General features: G+C 33.7%; 1 protein-coding gene across 3 annotated transcripts in view; it reads left to right on the forward strand.

Moving 5' to 3' along the window:
- Positions 1–22,549, forward strand: part of LOC137392965 (uncharacterized oxidoreductase YjmC-like) — an 84,845-nt gene that overhangs the window by 55,440 nt on the left and 6,856 nt on the right. For all 3 annotated transcript variants that reach the window (XM_068079339.1, XM_068079341.1, XM_068079340.1), the window contains exon 9: positions 9,841–9,951. In XM_068079339.1, coding sequence (XP_067935440.1) covers positions 9,841–9,951 — 111 coding nt within the window. The remainder of the gene's footprint in view (positions 1–9,840; positions 9,952–22,549) is intronic.

The following is a 22,549-nucleotide window of genomic DNA, read 5'->3' on the forward strand; positions in this document are numbered from 1 at the left end:
TAAAAAATCTCATAGAAAATTGAAAAAACTTTGATCTCTGCTATGTGTTATCTCAGGGCGGTAAACAGAACATGTGCCTGTTACGCGGGAAGACCTTCTGAGATTATTAAAAACTAATTTCAGCTATGAGCAAATCTTTTTCTTTATACATGTTGACCTGTACATATGTTAGCTGCAATAACAACTACACACACAATTATTCCTAGACGTGACTTCCTCTTGGTAACTTATAGTTCTTTTTTAACCGTATAGTATGTTTTCCTTTATTAGCCTAATCATCTGCTTTGCCATTTCGGCATGTAAAGGTGGCAACTTCTTACCTAAGAGGGCTTAGATGTCAGGTCCATGTATTGCCAATTTCTTCATGCTCAGCTCTTCTCTACATCTTCTCTGCCCATAGTGAGAACTGTTGGGTCACATTGCTTTGGTGGCTGTTTTTTAGTCCCGTAAGTCGATCAGAAGTGGTGTTCTTAGCAGTCCGCATCTCATGGCTGTTTCTGCATAACTTTGAGGTACAGTATGTTAGTGGGTTTGGCATACTTAGAGTGCTGTTAACCACTCTTCAGCAGGTTCTAGGGGTTCAATTACAGCTCTATCAGTCAAATATTGCAGATTGTAATTCGATCTTTTATTGGGCTTACATGTTCTCTTACGCAAGTTTTTGATTTTTTTCTGAGTTCTAGTTTCATGTAATTTAGCCGTCGTTGGTTTCGATGATTGATCTTGTCTTGATGTAATCCAACAGTAAGTTAATATCCAGGAACATCTTTTGAGGAATAGATTTGCTGACCTTTCGTAAGATCGTTTACCTTTTCTGCTCTTCTTTACTGTGACAACTGATTGCTGACAAATGATCTTTTTAATATGCTTTTTATTTCTTGATTCTAGGATTTCAAGTTAAACATATTTGTTTTCTTGGACAGGTGTATCAGTATGTGATACCTCTGTAGTTTGTATCTATCATCGAGCATCGCTACATAACTTCAGTCTCGTTTTACACTTGCCAGCCAAAATTTGAAAAAGCCATTTTCAAAATTAAATTTACCAATAATGGTCACCATAATTTTTTCAGAACTTAAATTTTTTCTATAAGCTTCTTAGATGCATATACATTGTATTTATATTATACATTATATTAAACTTACTTTTTAACAAGTATAGTATTATAAAATTATATTGATCATGTTGGATAATACATTGTAGCCTACTTTACCCGGGTATACTTTACCCGGGTATACTTGGTTGAAAACTGTTACAAAGTCTTCGATGTTGTTCAATGTTGAACTTCAGGTTAAAAAAACAGCCCATTTGACAAACTTGCACATCTCAAACTTAAAAATCGGAATTCATCTTGGGTTTGTAGTTTTGATTCGTTTTATGAAAATACCCATTGATTCCTATGCATGTATTTTATCATTGAACTAGGTGAATGCTTGGCGTTGCAGAGGTACATGTAATAAAAAGGTTTTTGCACAGAAAATTTATCTTTAATCATTATGTATAACATTTACCATTCCAACTGTTAAATGAAGGTGTTTGTTTATTACTGTGTATAAATAAATTAAATTAAGTTTTTGCTATATCTGCTTAATATTTACCTTATAGCATTTTGGGATGTTGGGGCACATATTTTTCTTCTATTAGTTCAAGCACGCTCGCTGCAGCGGCCATATTTTAACCAATTGCCAACAATTATTCCATTGTATGGCAAGGTGGTCACCTGGTGTAGTGGTTAGTGCGCCAGTCTGCAAAATCAGTGTTTCCAAGTTCAATGCCAGGGTGAAGTGCGTTTTTTGTGCATATTTCATCGCTATAACTGGACATACGGCAGACAAACCATCAAACACTTACATGTATATCAATAATGTAGATATAGTGCGCCCTTGGGTTACGATAACTCTGTTATACAATTTTTTCGTCCTACATGTAGAACATGATGATTTTTCACCCTTTCACCCTTTCCATTTGAAATATATTTTGCCATACGATATCAACAAAAATTTTCTCTCGAAATTCAAATTTGGCAGTCAGTGTGCTGATTACATCGGAATAACAGTTATGCTGATATGCTATTTGCCAAAATCCCTCTAACAATGAATGAAGGAAATACGATGCTCGGTGTCGCTCAGTTCAGCATTAGTCATTCTAAGTTATTGCAAAAACGAAACCGTAAACAGATAGGTGATCACATTTTCACGATGAAAAAGTTGAAGTTCAGTAAAAGAGTTAAAAATACATTCTAAAACTTAGTTTTAAGTATTAGTTTAGTAAGCTAAATTCAAGTTAAATTCAATGTTTATGCTATACGTCGCCTTGAAGGTAAGAACCCCCTATAAGGTATGTACTGCACATAGTACATTGTAACATTAGATTTTATTGCAGATCATAACCACTAAATACACTAAAGTTACTGTAGGTAACTATAGTTACTAAGGTTAACATATTATTGTGTTACTAATTTTTAATATGTACAGTACGTATATAAAATTTGGATGATTTTCACCAAGGTGTTTGTATTAGATATTTACTATAGATTCCTATACCCCTTTATACAAAATTTTCGCGTTACCATGCAAACACTGAAACGAATTAAAATTGTATGGCGAGGGTCCACCGTATAGAAATTTTCTCAAGAATAATAATGAGTTCATTATTCTTTTTGCCTGACTGGCTCCTTGTCCTGCTGCAGAGTTCATAAAGCAAAAAGCTGCACATACTCTGCTGTCAAGTTTGACCTTGTTATTTGTCAATGTAACATTTGAGGCAGTGAGGTTGTGTCTGAACTGTCTCTAGCTGGTCTTAAATCAGTGTTGTTGAGTTCACTCATAGTTATTCCATACAATTTTTTTTCATGAGCTCTTTAAAAATAACTTGTTTAATGATGAAATTAAATTGCGCTGATTTTCTCTCAGCAAATTGATGTGTTATGAGGCTTTAAAGCGGTAGCGTGGCTGTTATTCACTGGCATAATCTGACACATCTTCAGCGAACTAAAGCTAAGTATTTGCAGGTTAATTTTAATGCAAAAAGTTTCAAAACTGCTTGTATGGAGCTTCCGGCTCAGTCGGAAAATCATCACATTAATTTGATTAAAAATCCTAAGTGTCAGACTGTCCATCAATCGATTTTTTTTATTTTATCATTTTTAAGTGATCTGCAGTTTTTGTGAAGGCACCTAAAGCTAAAGTACACTAACCAATAATCTGTTATTAGAATTTAGCTGATTTATGTCCCAACCAATTTGCAATATAAGCAATCATTTTGACAGGTAATACAAGCGATAAGCTTTGAGACAGTTATTTATTACAACTGCACGCGACTCGAAGCAACAATTTAGCCGCGTTTGGAGGTCAAGGCTGAATGACTACATTTGGAGGTTGTCCTGTGACTATCTGTTGTAGCGATAGGACTATCATATTTAATCAAGTTGTCGTCATATACAATCACACTTCGACATACAAAGATAATCATTCAAATTTGGCTCTGTATGTCAAAACAGCCATATATTTGGAGCAAACATTCCTCGAAAAATACATTGTATTTCATTTAATTTTTTATATGGCCTAAACTATCTAACGGTTAATACATCAAGTAACTGCATATGGCATTAAAATGAATGCCTGCATTCATTTTAATGCCATATGCAGTTTACATGCCATTTCATTTACATGCTGCTATGTAAAAAATGGAATGTTAAAACTTAATTATATACAAGAAACTAAATTAATTAAGTCAATAGAAAGAGGTTTTTATTAACACATCAGCATTATGATGCCGACAGGTGAGCACAGGTGTAACATAAGAGATGTAGATGTTGGACTAGGTAGAAGCTGTGATACAACTAAAAGATAGTATATTTTATGCTACACGGCTAATATTCCAAGATTTCTCTGAAAGATCAGCTTATTGAGTCTTTATAGATCCATGACCGATTATTAACCGATATACTTCAGCTTTAGTCAACCGTATTCGAAAGTATTCATGCAGAGTTAATTTTCATTAAAAAATCAAATATTAGTCTGCCTTCTTATTCTTGTGTTTCCAACTTGTTCATGTTATCATCAAACTAGGCCTCAGGTTGATTCTGATTTCAGATTGACATCAGTTCCCAAACTCGTGCATTCACAATAAAGCTCTATGTTTAGTGAGCTATATTATCAGTATTACAAATGTCCCACAGTATTACAATGCATATGAAAGCCATTACTCTATCTGTATCATCTATTTAGTTCTCATAAAATGATTCATTGATGTTTAGACTGAGTAAGTGTTGTCAGTCGGTAATCTATAATACCGCCTTAATCCTATGGTGGTGAAATAATATTATTAACAGCTGGTTCGAATTGATCATATATGGTTTGTTGGGGATCATACAAGCATGCCTCATCTATAATTCTTGACATGTTTATGACATGTATGTTATGAAAAGTGTAGCCTATGTCTATCATTAATGAACAGCTTTCGATCAAGCAAACATTTTTTGAGTCGTTCAGGCTATTTATTTAGACATTTAATATGATATTACCCAAAAGTATGTCATGCTTCTCATTTCTTATTTTATCTTGTGTTTTAAGTCTTGTGTTATGTTCACTGTTTTGCTGTAACCAATTTAAGACGTTCATTACATTTTGCAGTTTGTTTTAATAATTTTTTCATATTCCATAGTCATATAAAACTATCCTGTCATTTGTTTAGCTCAGACTACAACATTATGATTTGCTGAATGCTATCATATAAATATGCACAAGTCAGTTTGATATCTGATAGAACATAGATTAATGTTAAATTATTTACTTTACATTTATACATGATATATCTTAATATATCATGTGTAAATGCCAGTGCCTGTCTGTCGTTCATATGTACAGTTATAACTATTAAGTTTTAAGAACGAAAAACCGCTGTGTACTGAAATTGAACTCGGAAACCCCAGTTGTGCAGACAGGCGTGCTATCCACTACACCACACTGCCTACTTGCTATACTATGGAATAATTGTGCGTGTACTTATTAAAAATATGCACGCTTAAAGCACTTGCGAAAATACTATTGGTCACTACTCGCATTCTTGAAGATCATGATATCGTGAGAGATGAAGCGTAATGTAATGATTACAAGCACAATTATAAGGATTGTAATGATTATAAGCACAATTATAAGGATTGTAATGATTATAAGCACAATTATAAGTGTGGCTATTATTTTAGTAAAGATTTAGACTAGCTTAAAGGTTGACTTGCAACAAAATTTACATTACAGTTATTTGGTATCAAAAGATTCACCATGTCTTACTCTGCTGTGTTGTAGATGCAAAATATGTGGAAATGTGATTACAAGCTCTTAAAAGCTCAAAACCGAACATTCATCGCAGCCATCACGAAAACGCCGTAGATTGGAATCCCTTTCCAAAATAGCTTTTAAGAGCTTGTAATCACATTTCCACATGTTTTGCGCCTACAACACAGCAGAGGAAGACATGGTGAGCCTTTTGATACCAGATAATTGTAATGTAAATTTTGTTGCAAGTAAACATTCAAGTTACTCAAATTCATTGGGTGAAGAAAGTTTGCCAGTGGCAACTACATTGCATGCTACTGTTTATAAACTGTTTCAAGTTTTGAACGAATGTGTAGCGTAAGAAGTAAAAAATGTTTTTCAAGAAGTTGTCTGAGCTATGTCTCGAGCTTTCAAATATTTAAATTATGCATTGGATGGACACACACAGAAATAAACAAACACCTTCATTTAAAAGTTAGAATGGTAAATGTTATATACACTGATTAAAAGTAAATTTTCTGTGCAAAAACTTTTTTTATTACTCGTGCAACACCGGGCATTCACCTAGTTATATATATTAATATATATATATATATTAAATTGTACATTATATATATGTGTATACTCGTGCTGGCTATTATGTATATACAATTCAGTACACATATATTTGTACCGAATTGTACAGCTACACTCCGCAATTCGTTTATCCTTTTTTTGCTTAGTTTGTTATCCTTTTGGTAATACAAAATTGCTGAAACCATAAGGAGAAATCTGATACATGGATAAGCTTCAACTGGTCTGTTGTTTTGACACTATAAACAAACAAATATATTTCTTCGTCTTTATTTCTTCGAAGTCTAATTTGAAGTTTATTTCGTGAGCATGCATCATTTTTTTTCTTTTTTGCGGTTGAGCTTTTAAGGTCAGAAGCTGGTTGAGCATAGTTTTACAACCATCAAATGTAACCCGTTAAACAATATGGATCGCTAATTGATAAAATAAATATAATTAACAAATAACAGTATTACCAAATTTTGAGCTTATCAAATATAAGATCGGGATGCTCAAACAAACACAAAACCATTTGACAAATGTTTATATATACAGTAGACTCTCACCATACGATTTTAATTTGTTCCAGTGTTGGCACGGTTAGGCGAAAATTTCATATAAAGTCATATAGAAACCCATAGTAAATATCTAAGGCAAACACCCCCTGGCTAAAATCATCCAAATTTTATATACATACTGTGCATAGTAAAAATTAGTAACAAAATAATATGTTAACCTTAGTAACTATAGTTACCTACAGTAATGTTGGTGTATTTAGCGGTTATGATCTGCAATAAAATGTAACATTACAATGTACTGTGTACAGTACGTACCATAGGACGTTCTTACTTTAGAGGCAGACATATAAAATAAACGTTAATTTAACTTAGCTTACTAAACACCTACATAAAGCTAAGTTTTAGTATGTATTTTTAACTATTTCACTGAACTTCAACTTTTTTATCACTAAAATTTTATCGCTTACCTGTTTCCGGTTTAATTTTTACAAAACTAATAATCAATAAAGCCGAGCTGAGCGAAATCGAGCATCGTATCTCCTTCATTCGTTGTTTGAGGGATTTCAGTGAGTAGCATATTGGCATATTTGTTATTCCGACATAATCAGCATGCTGACTGCCAAATTTGAATTTCGAGACAATTTTTTGTGTAACATTCTTCTATAACATAATTCTGTATAACAGGGTCATCGTAACCCGAAAGCACTCTGTACTCGATCTTTTGAACTGCTTTGAAAATAAGGTAGTCTGTTATCAAAACATTACTGTTAATCACTTTTTTGCCTCAAAGTGGATCGTTGAGAAATTTAGAGTTTACTCTGGTAACTGTACTTTTCTGTCTAAACTCTTGAGCCCTCAATATATGTCAGAAGTCTACCGATAAACCGGTCACTAGTAACATTAGATGAAGTAAGCAGTAGACATTTTGTTTCTCATGAAGATTAACAAGCAATGACCATTAACATGGGTACCAATATACTATATTTACAATTGAGACTTACATTCTTTTGGTAACTACATAGCTACATAGAGGAATACTGTGCTACCCGGGTGGTGCCCAGGTAGTAAAAAAGTCTTTGGTCAGAAAATTTATTTGTATTTAACATATAACATTTGCCATTCTAACTTTCAAACTACATATCATGAGAAAAGTGTTTTGCGTAATTGAAATAAATTGAGAGAGAAAATAAAAACAATTCAAAATTTTCAAACTTTGTCAAACAACTTTTAAACTTTATATCATGAGGAAAATGTTTCGTGCAGGTCAAATAAATTTTAGAAAATAAGATGACTATGGAAAGGTTTAGTTGTAAATGTGAAATAATCAGCAAATAATAGCTAAATTAAGTCGGTTTTGCTACGATTACAATAGAAGATGATTCAGTAATGATATAATTAATACGAACTGAGAAAACAAAATAAAAATTCTGAGTATGTTGAATTAATAATAATTCTTGCATAGAAGTGTGTGCGTATATAAAAATGTTGCTGTTCCAGTTCTACCAGAAGCTATCAATCAGAATTTTAATTACGACGATACTCGTCCCTCTTTATACCGGTACAAATGTTAAAATGAGATATCGTACTGTCTTTGTCTGACAGCACTGTGAGATAATGTCGAGGCTCTTTTCACAGAGACGATATAATTGTCCACGTGAGAAGAATTGGTCTTGACCCCAGATAATGTAATCAAACCTTACAAAAAATATTTCTTAAAAGGGGCATCGTAACGCGTGGGCACATTGGTAAAATAATCAGCGTGCGCTATAGCTATATCTAAAGCTGGACGCACCTACGCACCAACACTGAGAAATATATAGGCCCTATATCTAGATGTCAGAATCTCAGCTGTGTGACTTATACTTAGAGTTTCGTGATTTCAGAACTCACCAGACGATTCGATATTGCAAATAAGTGATTTGTGATATATTGCGGTATTTTTATGTGAGAAAAACTTTTTTGTATATTTTAACTTGAAAAGTAACTGTTTTGTGTTCGTGATAATTAGAAACAATTCATGAATGTCCGTGTGCATGGAAGGCCTCTGAATGAGCTTATTACAAGACTAGAAGGCCCGTAAGTTTTAGTTCTAGTATTGCTCACTCTGAAAATTGTCAGATCTGAGATAAATCTCCATTACACGATTATATATTGTTGATGCGATTATCAATATTTCTTTAAATGGTGGTGATTTTCAAATCTTCCACTTTAAAAATCTCCACCAAACAATCCAAATGCCATATTGTGAAGCTCTACTTGTATTAAATCGACCAAGCAACCAAATGGGTTGAAATATCTAACAAACCCACTCTGTTATTATTGTGTCTGTAGGCAACCAGAAGGAAGTTTTTATCTTGTTAGTTTGCTGTCTGGTATGTTTTTTTGATGCTGCTTGAGTACTGTTCCTTAGTACAATGCATATTTGTTCATTGGTGTTGGTACTTGATGTTCTGCAGTTTTAGAGTATGATCCATTATTGTGAAGCAGTTGTTATTGAGCCAATGATCCTATTAAGATGAAATTTGTCAGATTTCAATCTCCAACTTAGTAGATCATGATTTGCCATAATTCCTTGGTACATGTAACTCCTGTTCTTCTGCAGACTGGCTCAATCAATTTGCTCATTGACAAATCGGTCCACATAAATTAGGAGCCGTTTTAGATTTACTTGTCATAAAAATTATTTTTTGTTGCTTGTCAAGCTAAGGACGGAGATGCTGTTCTATAGCAACTCTCACAAGTGTCCGCCTGTATCGGCTGTCACCACAAATATTTGGCACGGATAGCTTTACCCTAAATATAATGTCTCTTATCAAATGCCTAATATATGACTTCACATCAGCCCTCTGACAATTCTTGTGGTAATATTAACTATTTCTTTGACTTGTAGAATATTTCCACATCTAGTAACAAATTGATGTTGACACCTCATTCTTATCGAATGTTAATATCATAGCATTTTTTTATTATATTTTCACCATAACTGTCACTTTTTATGAGATTCATCATTTCAGTTTTGGCCTCCCATGAACTTACGGGCGCCCGCTTTGTGTTGAAATTCTTTAGAATCATTTTTGCCGCTTGTTGTTGTCATTTGTGAATCTTATTATGTTGTTATTTGCGCATTGCTGTTGAAAAAATTCCATAACTTTTGAATTTTAAATGAAATTTGTCTTTTCCAAATAAGGTAATAATGTAATAAAAGATGTTGTGAGGAAAAATACCTATTAAGCCCCTTTTAGTACCCTTTCATTCCTATTTCTATAGTGCACCTATAGGATTTTCTTGTCCACAACTCGAAATGCAATGCAACCAATTATCATACTCTAGACTCTAGACCCTTGCATACCCTGGTTAAAAAGGGCTCACTGTAAACTAGGCTTGTATCAGTTGGTTTTGATGTGGCCACATAAAATTTTGCAAAGTAAAAATTTGTTTCCTGTTTTTTATATCATTTCTCTTTCTCTAAGTCATCTTTACTTCTTCGCTTGTAGGCTGATGGGGAGAATGAAGTTCTTGTAGCTGGTGATCCTGAACGTAAGGCTATGGAAAAGGTCGAAGAAAACGGGGGCATTCTCTACCACCCTAACTTCATAACCTACCTGGTAACACTAATTTCTCTCTTGATAGCGTGGCAATGAATGCTATGAATCTCATCATCATTTTTGGCATGCCATAGAAGTATTCTAATTAAATATTATAAAGCCATTTGTCATGGTGTCCACTTTTACATAAATTGATTTAATTAATTTGGTTGTCGCTTACCTATTTATATTATGGGTAATTTTCTCTGTAATTTTGGATTTCAGATTTAGTTTTGATTGCTTAAACTTGTTTTGTGTTTTCTAGGGTTGTGATGCATTAAAACAGCTCGCTGCCTCATTTAGGTGCAATACTCAGTAACTTTGCAGTGCATTACAACTTTCACAATAGAAATTTACTGCAACTGCGCTCCAACCGCAAATTGCCCTCTGCAATATACTGCACATTTACTTTCATGACTCATTACCTGAAACCCAGCAGTTTATGCATATTGCGAATGCACATTTGTCACAACTCAAAACTGCATGTGAACTGGAACTGAGCATTAGTTTGAAGTTGATACTGTGGATCAACTGACACCGTTGACTTTCTATACATCTATACAGTCGATAATCTGTTCTAAAAATGTTTATGTTATATGGATTTTACATTTTAAGAATAGTAAAATACATGTAAATTGCCTAATCCAATCCAAGATTTTTCTAAACTCACTCCTTCAAGCATACAAAAAGAAAAACCTTGACTTAACTTTTTTATTTGGTGGGCTGTACCGCAACAGTAGCATTATTAGTCTGCCCTGATAACTTTTCTCCTCTTTACGATTAATCACACTGGTCTTTAGAGATCATAATTGCGGTAATAAGTTGATGGGGAGTGCATATCTTCGACGTTCATTTACGACGATTTGCTTATTTATCTAAGCAGCAGTGTGTACTTTTCGAAGTAAAACTAATAACAAATATTTTATATGTCTACAAGAAAGCTAAACAACAAAATATTTTACAAAAAGTGGCACTACCTGTTCATCATCTATCTGTATCCAAAGGTCAAGGTTAGGATAAAAAAAAAACTTGACGATACTCAAACTCGTGACATTCGTATTGGTGGACCGACGCTGTAACATCTGCACCAATCGATCACCTTTATATTGATAAACAACGCGCAGCTACCCTATTTTATGTTTTGTTGACACATTTGACGATCTATCACGACGTACTACATTGTTGCGAAAGTTGTGTACGTATATAATATGTAGGTATATAAACACGGATCGTTTTTTCTTTCGCAAGTGCGACAAAATAGATTATTATTCAAATTGAATTTGAGAACTCGTCTGATTTGGCACTTTACCTTATATGGAGTTTTTATGTAGTAGGAAGCAAAAACTTCACATTAATTTTTTTTATGTTATCTGGAATTTACGTTATAGGAGCATCTACTGTACTGAGTTGTGTAAAGTTGTCAGATGCTATGTCTAGCAAGCTTATGAACTTGTTTCCTATATCGTTTCGGAATAGGGAGTCAGACATTATCACCATTGCAATCGATGGCATTAGGGTTTTTGTATTTTCATTAAGATTATATATTATATATACATTATAGTAAGTTTTCATTTCAACCATTTACAACATGCTAATCGTGTTCAATTTGTTTGCCTAATAATACTCAAGTTTGCGCAACATTCAAATCTTATACTTCATTCTGTGATGAGTTTCACAAAAATGTGCTGTCTATGTGATGTATAGTCTAGTGCAAAAGTTCCCACTGCATTTAGCCCTACGTACTAAGCAACACTCCTATTGCATACAGCCTTGTGCTGCAAGCAATACTCTCGCTGCACCAGTAGCGATCACTGCGCCTTAGAAAATAGTTGTACTGGTGTATGCTGCATACTGTGCAGTAGTAAAAGTATGTAAATGCAATTATGCTGCAAACTCCATTACTGTGACATGTTTACTACTACACTGCTAACTACTACTGCACTGTACTGCAACGGTAATGCATTTTACATCTAGGCATCAGAGAGCACTTATCAATGCGCAGTTATGATTTCTTTGAAATGGTCTCAACCCTGGACTGTTTTCATTTTCAAAATTCTGTATTTATAAAAAATAGAGAAGGATAAATTATTTTTATAGTTTGTCAACATATCTACAATATTAGTTGAAGGAAGTCGATCAAAATTAGTTTTCCTCAGATTTGATACTTTTTTCTCTTGGTCATATAGCCAGTAGCCAATTCAATTATTATATTGATTAGTCATAACAGTAAACCAGAACATAAAAAATAGAAAGACAATAGTCATCCTAATATGGTCTGACGTTAGTAAGTTTTTACGTAGGTGGTATAATATTAATAAATTGTAAAGAAGACGAACGAGCCTCTGTGCATGACGCAAATTATCACATTAGTTTGATGAAAATACTGCTGTGGACTGACATCATACCAGCAACGATTAGTATGAATTACATTGGCATAGCTTTTGTAAACAATTTTCATGATCGATCTCATCAAAGCATATTGCTTATGGAGGAAAGTTTGCCCAAATATATCAATCCAAACTGTTGCCTAAAGTAGTTGTATCGTTCCTAAAGTAGTTGTATCGTTCCTAAAGTAGTTGTATTGTTCCTAAAGTAGTTGTATCGTTGCAAAGCCATTAATATGGAGAATAAAACTGTTGGATAGCAAAACTTTTTTATAAATAGTAACATTAAAAAAAGACCGCCATAAACCCATATTTTGGAGACTTTTTTGCAAACAGCTAATATCTGAATTCTAAGTTTCAAAAGGATTCGGTCTTCTGGAAGATCGGCTTGATTTAGTTCGTACAATAGTTTCTCAATAGGTGAATATTTGTCAAGAGCTTTACAATATGTTCAGTTGAGCTTACACAGAGACCTATTACTGCTCTAGGTTACATGACATGTATGCTTAGACAGCACAGCGGATGTCTAGTCATTGTATGATATAATCCCAACCACAGTGATTGAATAATCCCAAGTGAAATATACTTAATCCAAGTTCCTGAGCTCTAGTGGTTTCAAAATACTCAATTGAGGCCGTCTGTTCCTTCAGTTTTTATACAGTTTCAATGATTTGTCAAGGATATTTTTTTGGTATGGCTGGGTCAGAACAGAAGTAGGTCCAGCTTCCAAGCCGCTCATAGCTTGCTGTCATCTGGTCTATTAACAGCTAAATGTTACTTGTTTAATTATAACCGTTATAGAATGCCTCCAATAACTAACCAACTAGTGCAACAGAATTTCTTCAACAAGTTAGGTTGCAATTATTCCTCAAATGGTTTTTAACACGCTGGTATTTTAACGATTCGATTTGGTTTTTCACAGACTTCATAGGAACTAACTAAATTAGTTTTAGATGGTTGTGATCATTCTTACTCTAGTTCCAGATAAGAGAATCGGTATGTGTTAGACCATAAAATGAACCAAATAGAAAAATAACTGACAAGTTGAAGTTTGCTTGTATTTGGTTTTTGCTATCATTTATTCAGATGCAGGAAATCTTTTCAAATTTTATCTCTTTGAAAATAATAATTATCAAGGATTCTGAATGATTCCATCCACTAAGCTTTCTGTTTGCTTTGTTTGTTCTTAACACTGGGGTCGCGTCTGAATGGTGATTGATTTCACCCCACTAAACTGTGTGTAAGTTGTCTAAACAGAATTTTATAAAGCCTGATAGATCCATAGGCGAATAAAAAAAGGTATTTAATATATTAGTTGCTTTTTCATGACCATAGGCTCTGTTTACTAAAATCAATATGTTAAAATGCTAAAACAGGCCTTCAATATCTTAGCAATTGTATCATTCTTAAAAAGTATCATGAATATGTGGAACAGATTTTCAAGGACCTAAACTCGCGAATCTCAGTTTAAAGAGTCTATTGAAACTACATTATTCCTTTAGGCGTCTTACTCTATGTACCTGGCATGGCTTGATAGATTTTCTCAATACAAGACCGGTTAAGACATCAATCATTGTTTTTGCTGGCAATTTATACATGGATACAGACATTTGCTATAAAAATATATATTCAGGCTCTTCAAATTAAATCAAGATAATTTTTTGTGTAAAATTAAATAAACGCATGATTTAAATGAAACTTGTGGCTGCTGAATGGTCTAAAAACACAGTTCTTGTAACATAAAGTTACTGTGAACGAATCTTTTTATTCATTTAGGCTGATTTTCAATGTTTACTACAAACACTAATGTTCAATGAAACTTTATGGATAAACATTAGTAGTATCTGTAAACTGGTTAAAAATAATTCCAATTGAAAATATTGATTTGGGACTCATGACTGATCAGAATGATAGATAGTCTTAGTTTTAGCGCCGTAAACTATAAATGCTAACACTAGATATGCGCTGCAGTATGTGTAGAAACTTTACCACACCCTTTTTTTAAGCCAAAGTTTGCTCAAATGCAAAGTTTTTTACCTATTTCAAGCTAAGTAAAGTAGAAGCTCCTATAACCTATACCTCCTATAATGTAAATTGCAGATAACATAAATAATTTGTGTAAAGTTTTATATTCGCATTACGTAAAAAATTTCCATATAACATAAAGTGTCTACTCAGGTGAGTTCTCAAATTCGATTTGAATGGTACTTTATCTCGCTACACGTGCTAGAGAAAAAAATGATGTCAGTATAGCGTTAAATATATTATATATATAACTTTTATAATATTATAGTTTGTTTGTTTAGATCGTCAGATGTGTCGACTAAACTGAGAATAGGTAGCTCAGCAATTGTTCATAAACACTAAAAGGCGATCGATTGGTGCAAGTGTTACAGCATCGGTCTACCAATCTGGATGTCACGAGTTGGAGTATCATTTAAAGTTGTCTTTTATCATAACCTTGTCTTCTGGATACAATTAGACTCTGGACTAGTAGTACCGCTTTTTATAGTGAAAATTGTTTTGTGGACGTATAAAATATTTGTTATTAGTTTTACTTTGCAAAATAGACTTCGCTGTTTAAAAAAATAAGCAAATCGTTGTAAATGAACGTCAAAGATGTGCGCTCATCAACTTATTGTAAAATTACTGCAATCATGGTCTATAAAACCAGTGAAAATTGATCAGAAAAAGGAACAAAGTTGTCGATACAAACTAATAATATTGCAGTTACAGAACAGCTCACAAATTAAAAAGTTAAGTCTAGTTTCTCCTTTTGGTATGGCCAAAGGGATGAGTTTGGAAAGATCTTGGAATGGATTGGGCGATATATATGTATTTTACTATTCGTATAACGTAAAATTCCTATAAAGTAAATGTTCCGGGAACGGATTATTTACATTGTAGGAGCGTTTACTGTAATATTATGTCAAACTGCTAATTACTTTCTTAAAGCACTACCAAATTACTTATCAATTTCTTTAATAATGTTACAAAAATCTATAAATGCAGTACCTGTTTTGGCATAACAAGTCAAAGTTAAGCAATATTTACTTAATGCTATCACGCAGAAGTTCAATTATATTTTTCTCTCTAACTCGACAGTCAAAATTTTTATAGTTGAATGATTTTCCTATTTGGCAACCGAAAGCTAAGAATAATAAACAACCACTGATATAATATGATAATATTTAATATAATAAACAACTACTGATATAATATAATAATAGGCAACACCATAAGTTAATATAATAAGTAATCACTGATATCACACTGATACAACAGTTTAGTTATCTCAGTACAACAAACTCTAAATAAAGTAAGCGCACACTTGGAACATCTGGCTTAGTTTAGCAATCTACTGTTGGCTAGCAGGTCTGCCCATGATTGTGTAAGGATTGCTGGGTAAGTGATATCATACTTAAAAACCTTCAATTCAAACAGATGTAAGATATAAAAAAGCTTCAAAGAAAAATACACATTGTAAACGATTCATTTGACTTTAGTTATCACAAGAGTTTGTTTACATTACCCTACAGGATGAATTTATTCGCGGAGTTAAATTTCGCGAAAATTGCCATTTCATACATATTCGCGGATTAATTTATTCGCGGCTGAAAACTGTCACTCTCTATGAAGAGTTAACTTTATTACGTCTACCAATAGAGTTAACCCTATGCATGCGCGCATTGCGTGTTTCGTTTTCTATTTAGCTTACAACTACTAGTGGATCGTGCTAAGCTATAAATTTTTTGCTGCGTTCAGAGGTTTTTACGAATATTCATAGATTTGGAGGCCTTTGATGAACCAACAATTTGTGGTAAGTAATGAGTTTTTTCAAAACCATTTACTAAATTTTACTTTGGTTCTTCGGTAAAACGCAATATTTATTTTTTCCATCCCTACCGCTTCATTATTTGTTTTAGCGTGAGAGAGACTTTTCATCATACACGCAAGCACAATGACTGCAAGGGTGGTATATGTCATTCTTAGAAGATCACCAATCATTCAGGGAGGTCTGGAAATTGAGGTAGAAGTGACCGCAACTACTTACGAGGAGACTATATCTGTTTTAAAAAAGGAACAAAAACCCCTTTACGAGCACAAATCTTTAGCCAACCGGCAGAACTTTGCAATAGTAAGCCACGAGGAGAGTTTTGATGATAACTTCCTTACCAGCCATGTAGTAGCGAGAGAATCGCCTTTAACATCTACCCAAGACAGTGACAACAATATAGAGCTGCTATTACCAAAATAACTACTCAGAGAGCACCATTACACGCTAGTATTCACTTATCAAGAGTATCAGTTTAATTTTATTGCTCTAGATAACCGCCATATAGACTAAACTGTTTATATTTACTCCATTCATCGTTTGTAAAATTTTATTTGTATTTGAAATATTTTATTTGTAGACTCAAGTTTGTAATAAATTGTAATATATCTATACATGAAATAAAATATATAATTTAATCATGTTTGCTGCAGCGATATCAAGCAGTTGTTGTCGATGAAGGGGTCCAGGTTGACTGGTTGCTTCTCTGCCAATATTCCTGCCTTGATGAATATTACTACTTGTTTCTAGTTTTTGTAATCGGAGTACGTTGTTTCATTCTCAATCTGCAGTAAACACAAAAAAGAAAAAATATTAATAAGTGTTAAGGAAGTACAAAAACAATAGCTGAAGTATTTAATGAAAGCGATCAGTTTTTAAACAAAAGAAAGAACTAATGCAGTTAATTATGAAAAAACGTATCTGCTCTGCAAATCAAATACATACCATAATGTCCAGATCAAAATCGATGATCGTCCTCAACTTCGGTATTAAAGATTGATGGAGTTGATTTCAATGTAAAAAGACTAGGAGAGATTTTTTGCGATGACGAAGCCATGCCGATTAACTTGTGAAAACCTTGAATAATTTTGTAAAGTTTGATGCAATGGCAATAAAACTCGAAGCCTGGCGGTGATTTTAAAGAAGTTTTGGAACTCGGCTACGTTTAGTACTTCTGCCTAGCGGCTATTTTCGCGATGACGCCATTCTGCATATCTTGGGACAACCTTGAATAATTTTGTAAAAAAATGTGATGCATTGGCAATGGTGTTAGCTCAAAGCCCAGGCAATGATTTTAAAAATGTTTTGGAACTCAACTACGTTTAGTATATATATTAAAAACTAGCCTAGCAGCTAGTTTTTAATTTGGTGCAGTAGTTATTCTCCCTTGTGATTAAAATTAGAACTAATTATTCACGGAATTTAATAATTCGCGGAATTAACTGTTCGCGAAATCGCGAATTTTTATAACCAACGAATATTTTCATCCTGTAGGGTATTAAAGACTTGAAGGAGTTTTGGTGACTTTATGTGGCTGAAAAGCAAAGGCTGTTGTTAGTTATGTCTAAATTAGATATTCCTCTGTTGAGTCGGGCTTCAGTGCTCAAACAAACACCCCAGTCTGGATTCAGGTCATAGTTTTCCTATTGAAGACATGCGTGTTGAGTCAGATCATATTTATCTAAATAGAAACACCAGTGTTTAGTCAGGGCATACTTTTCCAAAGTAGAAGCACATACGTTGAGTCAGGTCCGGATATCCAAAGAAAAACGCATGCGGAGGGAGTTGAGTCATGCTATAATTACCCATATTGAAACATTTGTGTTGCCTCAGGTTATAACTATCCAAGCAGAAAAATTGGCTTGGATTCAGGTTTAAGTTGACCAAATGGACGCACTGTGGGCAAAACTCTCTATACATGTACTTGCTTTACCTTAAAATGAGAGGCAGCAAATAAAGAGGAAAGTCTGCAGACAAAGCCAGCATAATTAAGAATCTGATGGCAAGATTTTCTTTTATAAAAAAAGCCAGCTACGCTCATTGTTTCTTTCCCACAACAGGCAAGCTACAGCACACGGGTGCTAAAATTGACCAGTTATTACTGCTGGTATATCAACTAGAATATAAACTTTGATAGAAGATTTTACATAGTTTGATGAAAAGGGCAATCATCGAACTGTTTCTGAGGACAAAGGAAGCTAATGTTTTTCTATATTATTTCAGCTTTTGGTCCAAGTACCTTGTGGTTTGTATTAATGTTTTACTTTTTTGAAAAGCTCAGGTGAGTTGCTCTCATAATAAGAGTTCACCAGAAAGAAGCAACAGTTCAACCTAATAACGAACCCTGCTCGGACAAAATCAATACAATATCAAGTGTAGCTTACTACCTTGAGGTGATCAGGAACAGCTTTCTCTTGGTTAAGACACAGAAACACAAAAACACTGTTAGTCTGTTATTATTGGTACAAGTTTCGAAATACCACTTGTTTCAATGCTTGGAAAGTGCCCACAGGCCAAACCAGTTAGGTTGTCAATAGCGTTGGGTGGTTGGTGGTTAATTAGTAAAAGCACATTTGCTCCACACTGGCTCACTAAATGTGGCGCTTTAACTTAAACATTGTTTTAGATCATTACATTCGTTGATTCAAGTGAATTATGTCTTATTAATTTGATTTTTGTGTCTGTTACTTCTTTTTGCAGCTTTTCCATCCAGTATTAATTTTTCATCATTCAGTATTAATGACTGGGCTACTGTTTAGAAAATTCTACAGTATTATCAAATGTTCTTTTGGCCCACATATGACCAAATTTGGGTTGTTACGATTGCTATAACCGATTAAAGCTCAGCTTAATCTTTACTAAAGTAAGTGCATTATCCGTCGGTCTGTTCGAATCCGCTCTAACAGCGTTAGGAAAAAATTACCTCCCTCAGAAATTGAACTCATATACTCAATTTACAGTTCGGCATTCTAACTGCTACACCACTCAGCCACCTTGCCTCTTCATGCATTAATTATGCATCTCCTGATTACTTATTACAATCACTCACGGTACACAGCACTGCCAAGCGTACTAGTATAGATACCTTGTAATTAACTCACAGCACTTGATAGCCAAGTTTTGCCTAACTTTTAGGATACTTACGGACTCCCTGCGCATAGGGATTCGCGATAGAGTATATCTGAGCCAATCAGTTGATGTATACATATACATGAGGAGTCTTGCTCACAATTCTAGTAGAAATATGGTATTTTGTGCTGTAAATAGGAAACATGATTGTACATGATAACTGAGTCGAGTAAGATCGATTGAGAACAAGTAAGTGAATGGGTGGCAATGCCCTAGCAAAATCCATTGCCTGAGATCTTTATGAATGTTTTACAGTTTTGAGGCCATGCTCAAAACATTTTATTGGATTCATTCGCCGGTCTTTGAAGGAGTAGTTACTGTGTCAGCCACATGTCTCTAAAAGCATTATGTAAGATATAACTTCAAGTTTATGGCTACTTGTAGGACTAAATGAATGCTTATTGTGTAGCCATGCCACCATAGATAGTGTTTTAACAAGCTGTTAAGCGTATCCTTCTAAGATATGCAGAGAGTCTAACAACACCTTTAGCATGCACATTGTGGTTATGCCAGTGTAAGGCTTTGCCTCTCCCTTTGAATTTGCATTTTTCAATTACTACGAACATCAATAAAGTGTAACTAGAAAGTATTTAAAGTTACCAAATTGAAAAGACCAAATATTAATTGAAAGCGGACACGACTACCTGCGTAATAGTGACGACCTATGTTTATGTGTGTGATGGAAATGAAAAGGGATGGCAATATTCACTGCACTGCGGTAAAGAGTCTTCGAAATAACAAGTAATGGTTTCATGTTTCCTAAAATAAAAGAATGAATTAAAACTAAAGGTAAATAAGGCTGTTGTGAAAAACGTAGATGAAAAAATTTGGCCTCCTACCAACTGGACATGTCAATAACTGTATTACCATATCCATTCTCTTCTCATTCCAATTTATCGAAAGAGATCGATTAATATTGACTTTTTATTTTCTTTGTGGTAAAGATATTTTAGTCAGTGCATAGTATGCTCAGCAGAATATCCTTATGCATTTTAATGTTGTTTCAAATTAACTGATTGCTGAGATAGAAAAAACAGTCTATGCAATGCTAATATTAGCACTGTAAGCAGTACAATATACAACTGTATGTTAAAATATGTACATGCAACATTTTCAGGAGAGTAGTAATTCGTCAACGAAGAAATAAATCTAAGTCAGTTTTCTTCTGAGTGAGTTTCTTCACCATTTTCACTGGCCATAGAATTTACAGTATCTATGTTGTCCTTCAACTTGAGAAGCGCAGTCAAACAACATGCGTAATCTTATGATTGTCTTTAACCTTACTAAAATTCAAAGGTTATGCTTAAAAAATGATGGATTAGAACTTTTTAGAAGTTCGTAAAAGGAATACTGGGTTTAAAATCCAACAAAATCAGTGAGCTCAATTTCTTTGTGGTTGTATTGCTGTTGTTATTAATTTTCTAAAAAGAGAAAACAAATAATAAATGAGCAACTTGTGGCATGGTGTGGTTCGTCAAAAATGTGGATAGTTGCTTACTAGCCAAATGCAGCCGAATGACAATTAGCTGAGCTCTTATGCTTTCCAGTTTGTCTAGCCTTAGCTTCAACCACCTCATTTGTCTAATACATTGTTGAACTTGAGCTATCGCAACAACTAATTAGCCCAATCACATCTTAAAAAGCGCTAATTAAAAAATTAAGTGTTCATAAAGAGAGGTTCATAAAGAACATTTTATTAAAATACTAGCGGAATGCTTAGCGTTGCATGTGTATTACAAACCATCTTATGAAGGGTGAGAGGTGCTGTAGTTGCCTGCCATTAATTAGTCTGGGACATTGCCATTGGCTAATTTGAGTAAGCTTACTAATAAGAGTCGTAAGAGCAAGCATAAAATTACATTGCACCGTAATGGAAAGCGGTAGCGTATTTTCACTCACAAAGCAATGTATATCGCCTTATGAATCCATCAATCTCGCGTAGCTTAACTGGTAAGGTATTAGGCTGGCAAATGGAAGGTTCGGAGATCAAATCTTCTGCGAGACGGATTCATCATTCCAATAATTTAATAACTATGGCTGGACAAACAGAACTACAGACACACGAACACACAAACTTTTAAATTTATATAGAAGACTAGCTGTGCTACCCGGCGTTGCCCGGGTAGTAAAAAAGCCTTGACATAAAATTGATTTGTATTTAACATATAACAACACTTGCCATTCTAACTTTCAAACTACATATCCTGAGAGAAGTGTTTTGTGTAGTTGAAATAAATTAAGAGAGAAAATAAAACAACTGTAAAGGTTTTTAAACTTCTTCAAACAACTGCAATTTTCAAACTTCATATCATGAGGAAAAGGTTTTGTGCAAGACAACTGATTTAAAAATAAATAAAATAATTGTAAAGGTTTTCAAACCGATGTAAATTTAAAATTTCATAACTTTCAGCGACCTATATATTTTGATAACGTATAGTGGAACCTCGGTTCTCAAACATAATCAGTTCCAGGAGGTAGTTCAAAAACCAAGTTGTTCGAGATCCGAAACAATTTTTCCCATTAAAATAAAATTATGTAAATTTGAATCCGCTGCAAGGCGAGATAACAACTTCAGTAAAGTATTTTTTTAACATTTCACACCATAAGCTGTACTTGCTAAGCTTGTACTTGTAGCTGCTATTTTACACCATAAGCTGTACTTGTACCCGGGCGTTGCCCGGGTAATAAAAAAGTCTTTGCACAGAAAATTTATTTGTATTTAACATATATAACAACATTTGCCAGTCTAACTTTCAAACTACATATCATGAGAAAAGTGTTTTGTGTAGTTGAAATAATTTGAGAGAAAATAAAAACAATTGTAAAGTTTTTTAAACTTTGTCAAACAACTGTAACTTTCAAGCTTGATATCATGAGGAAAATGTTTTCTGCCGGTCTAATAAATTTAAAAAAAATTAAACAATTGTAAAAGGGATTAGATGTAAATGTAAAATAATTAGCAAACAATAGCTAAATTAAATCGGTTTTGCAACAATTACTATAAAAGGTGATACGGTAATGATACAATTAATACAAACTGAGAGAACAAAATAAAATTCCTGAATATGTTGAATTAATAATAGCAATTGCATAGAAGTGTCTGGGTATAACAAGGTTACTGTTCCACCAGAAGCTATTCATAAATTCTTTGAATACGACGATACTAAAAATTATGACAGATTATGATTGTATTTTGTAGTTGAAATTTTATTAGAACAACATCTGCCAAAATGGTTGAATAAAAGAATAGTATTAATAATAAAGATTGGAA

The sequence above is a fragment of the Watersipora subatra genome, chromosome 4 (genome assembly GCF_963576615.1).
Source record: "Watersipora subatra chromosome 4, tzWatSuba1.1, whole genome shotgun sequence".
NCBI lineage: Eukaryota > Metazoa > Bryozoa > Gymnolaemata > Cheilostomatida > Watersiporidae > Watersipora > Watersipora subatra.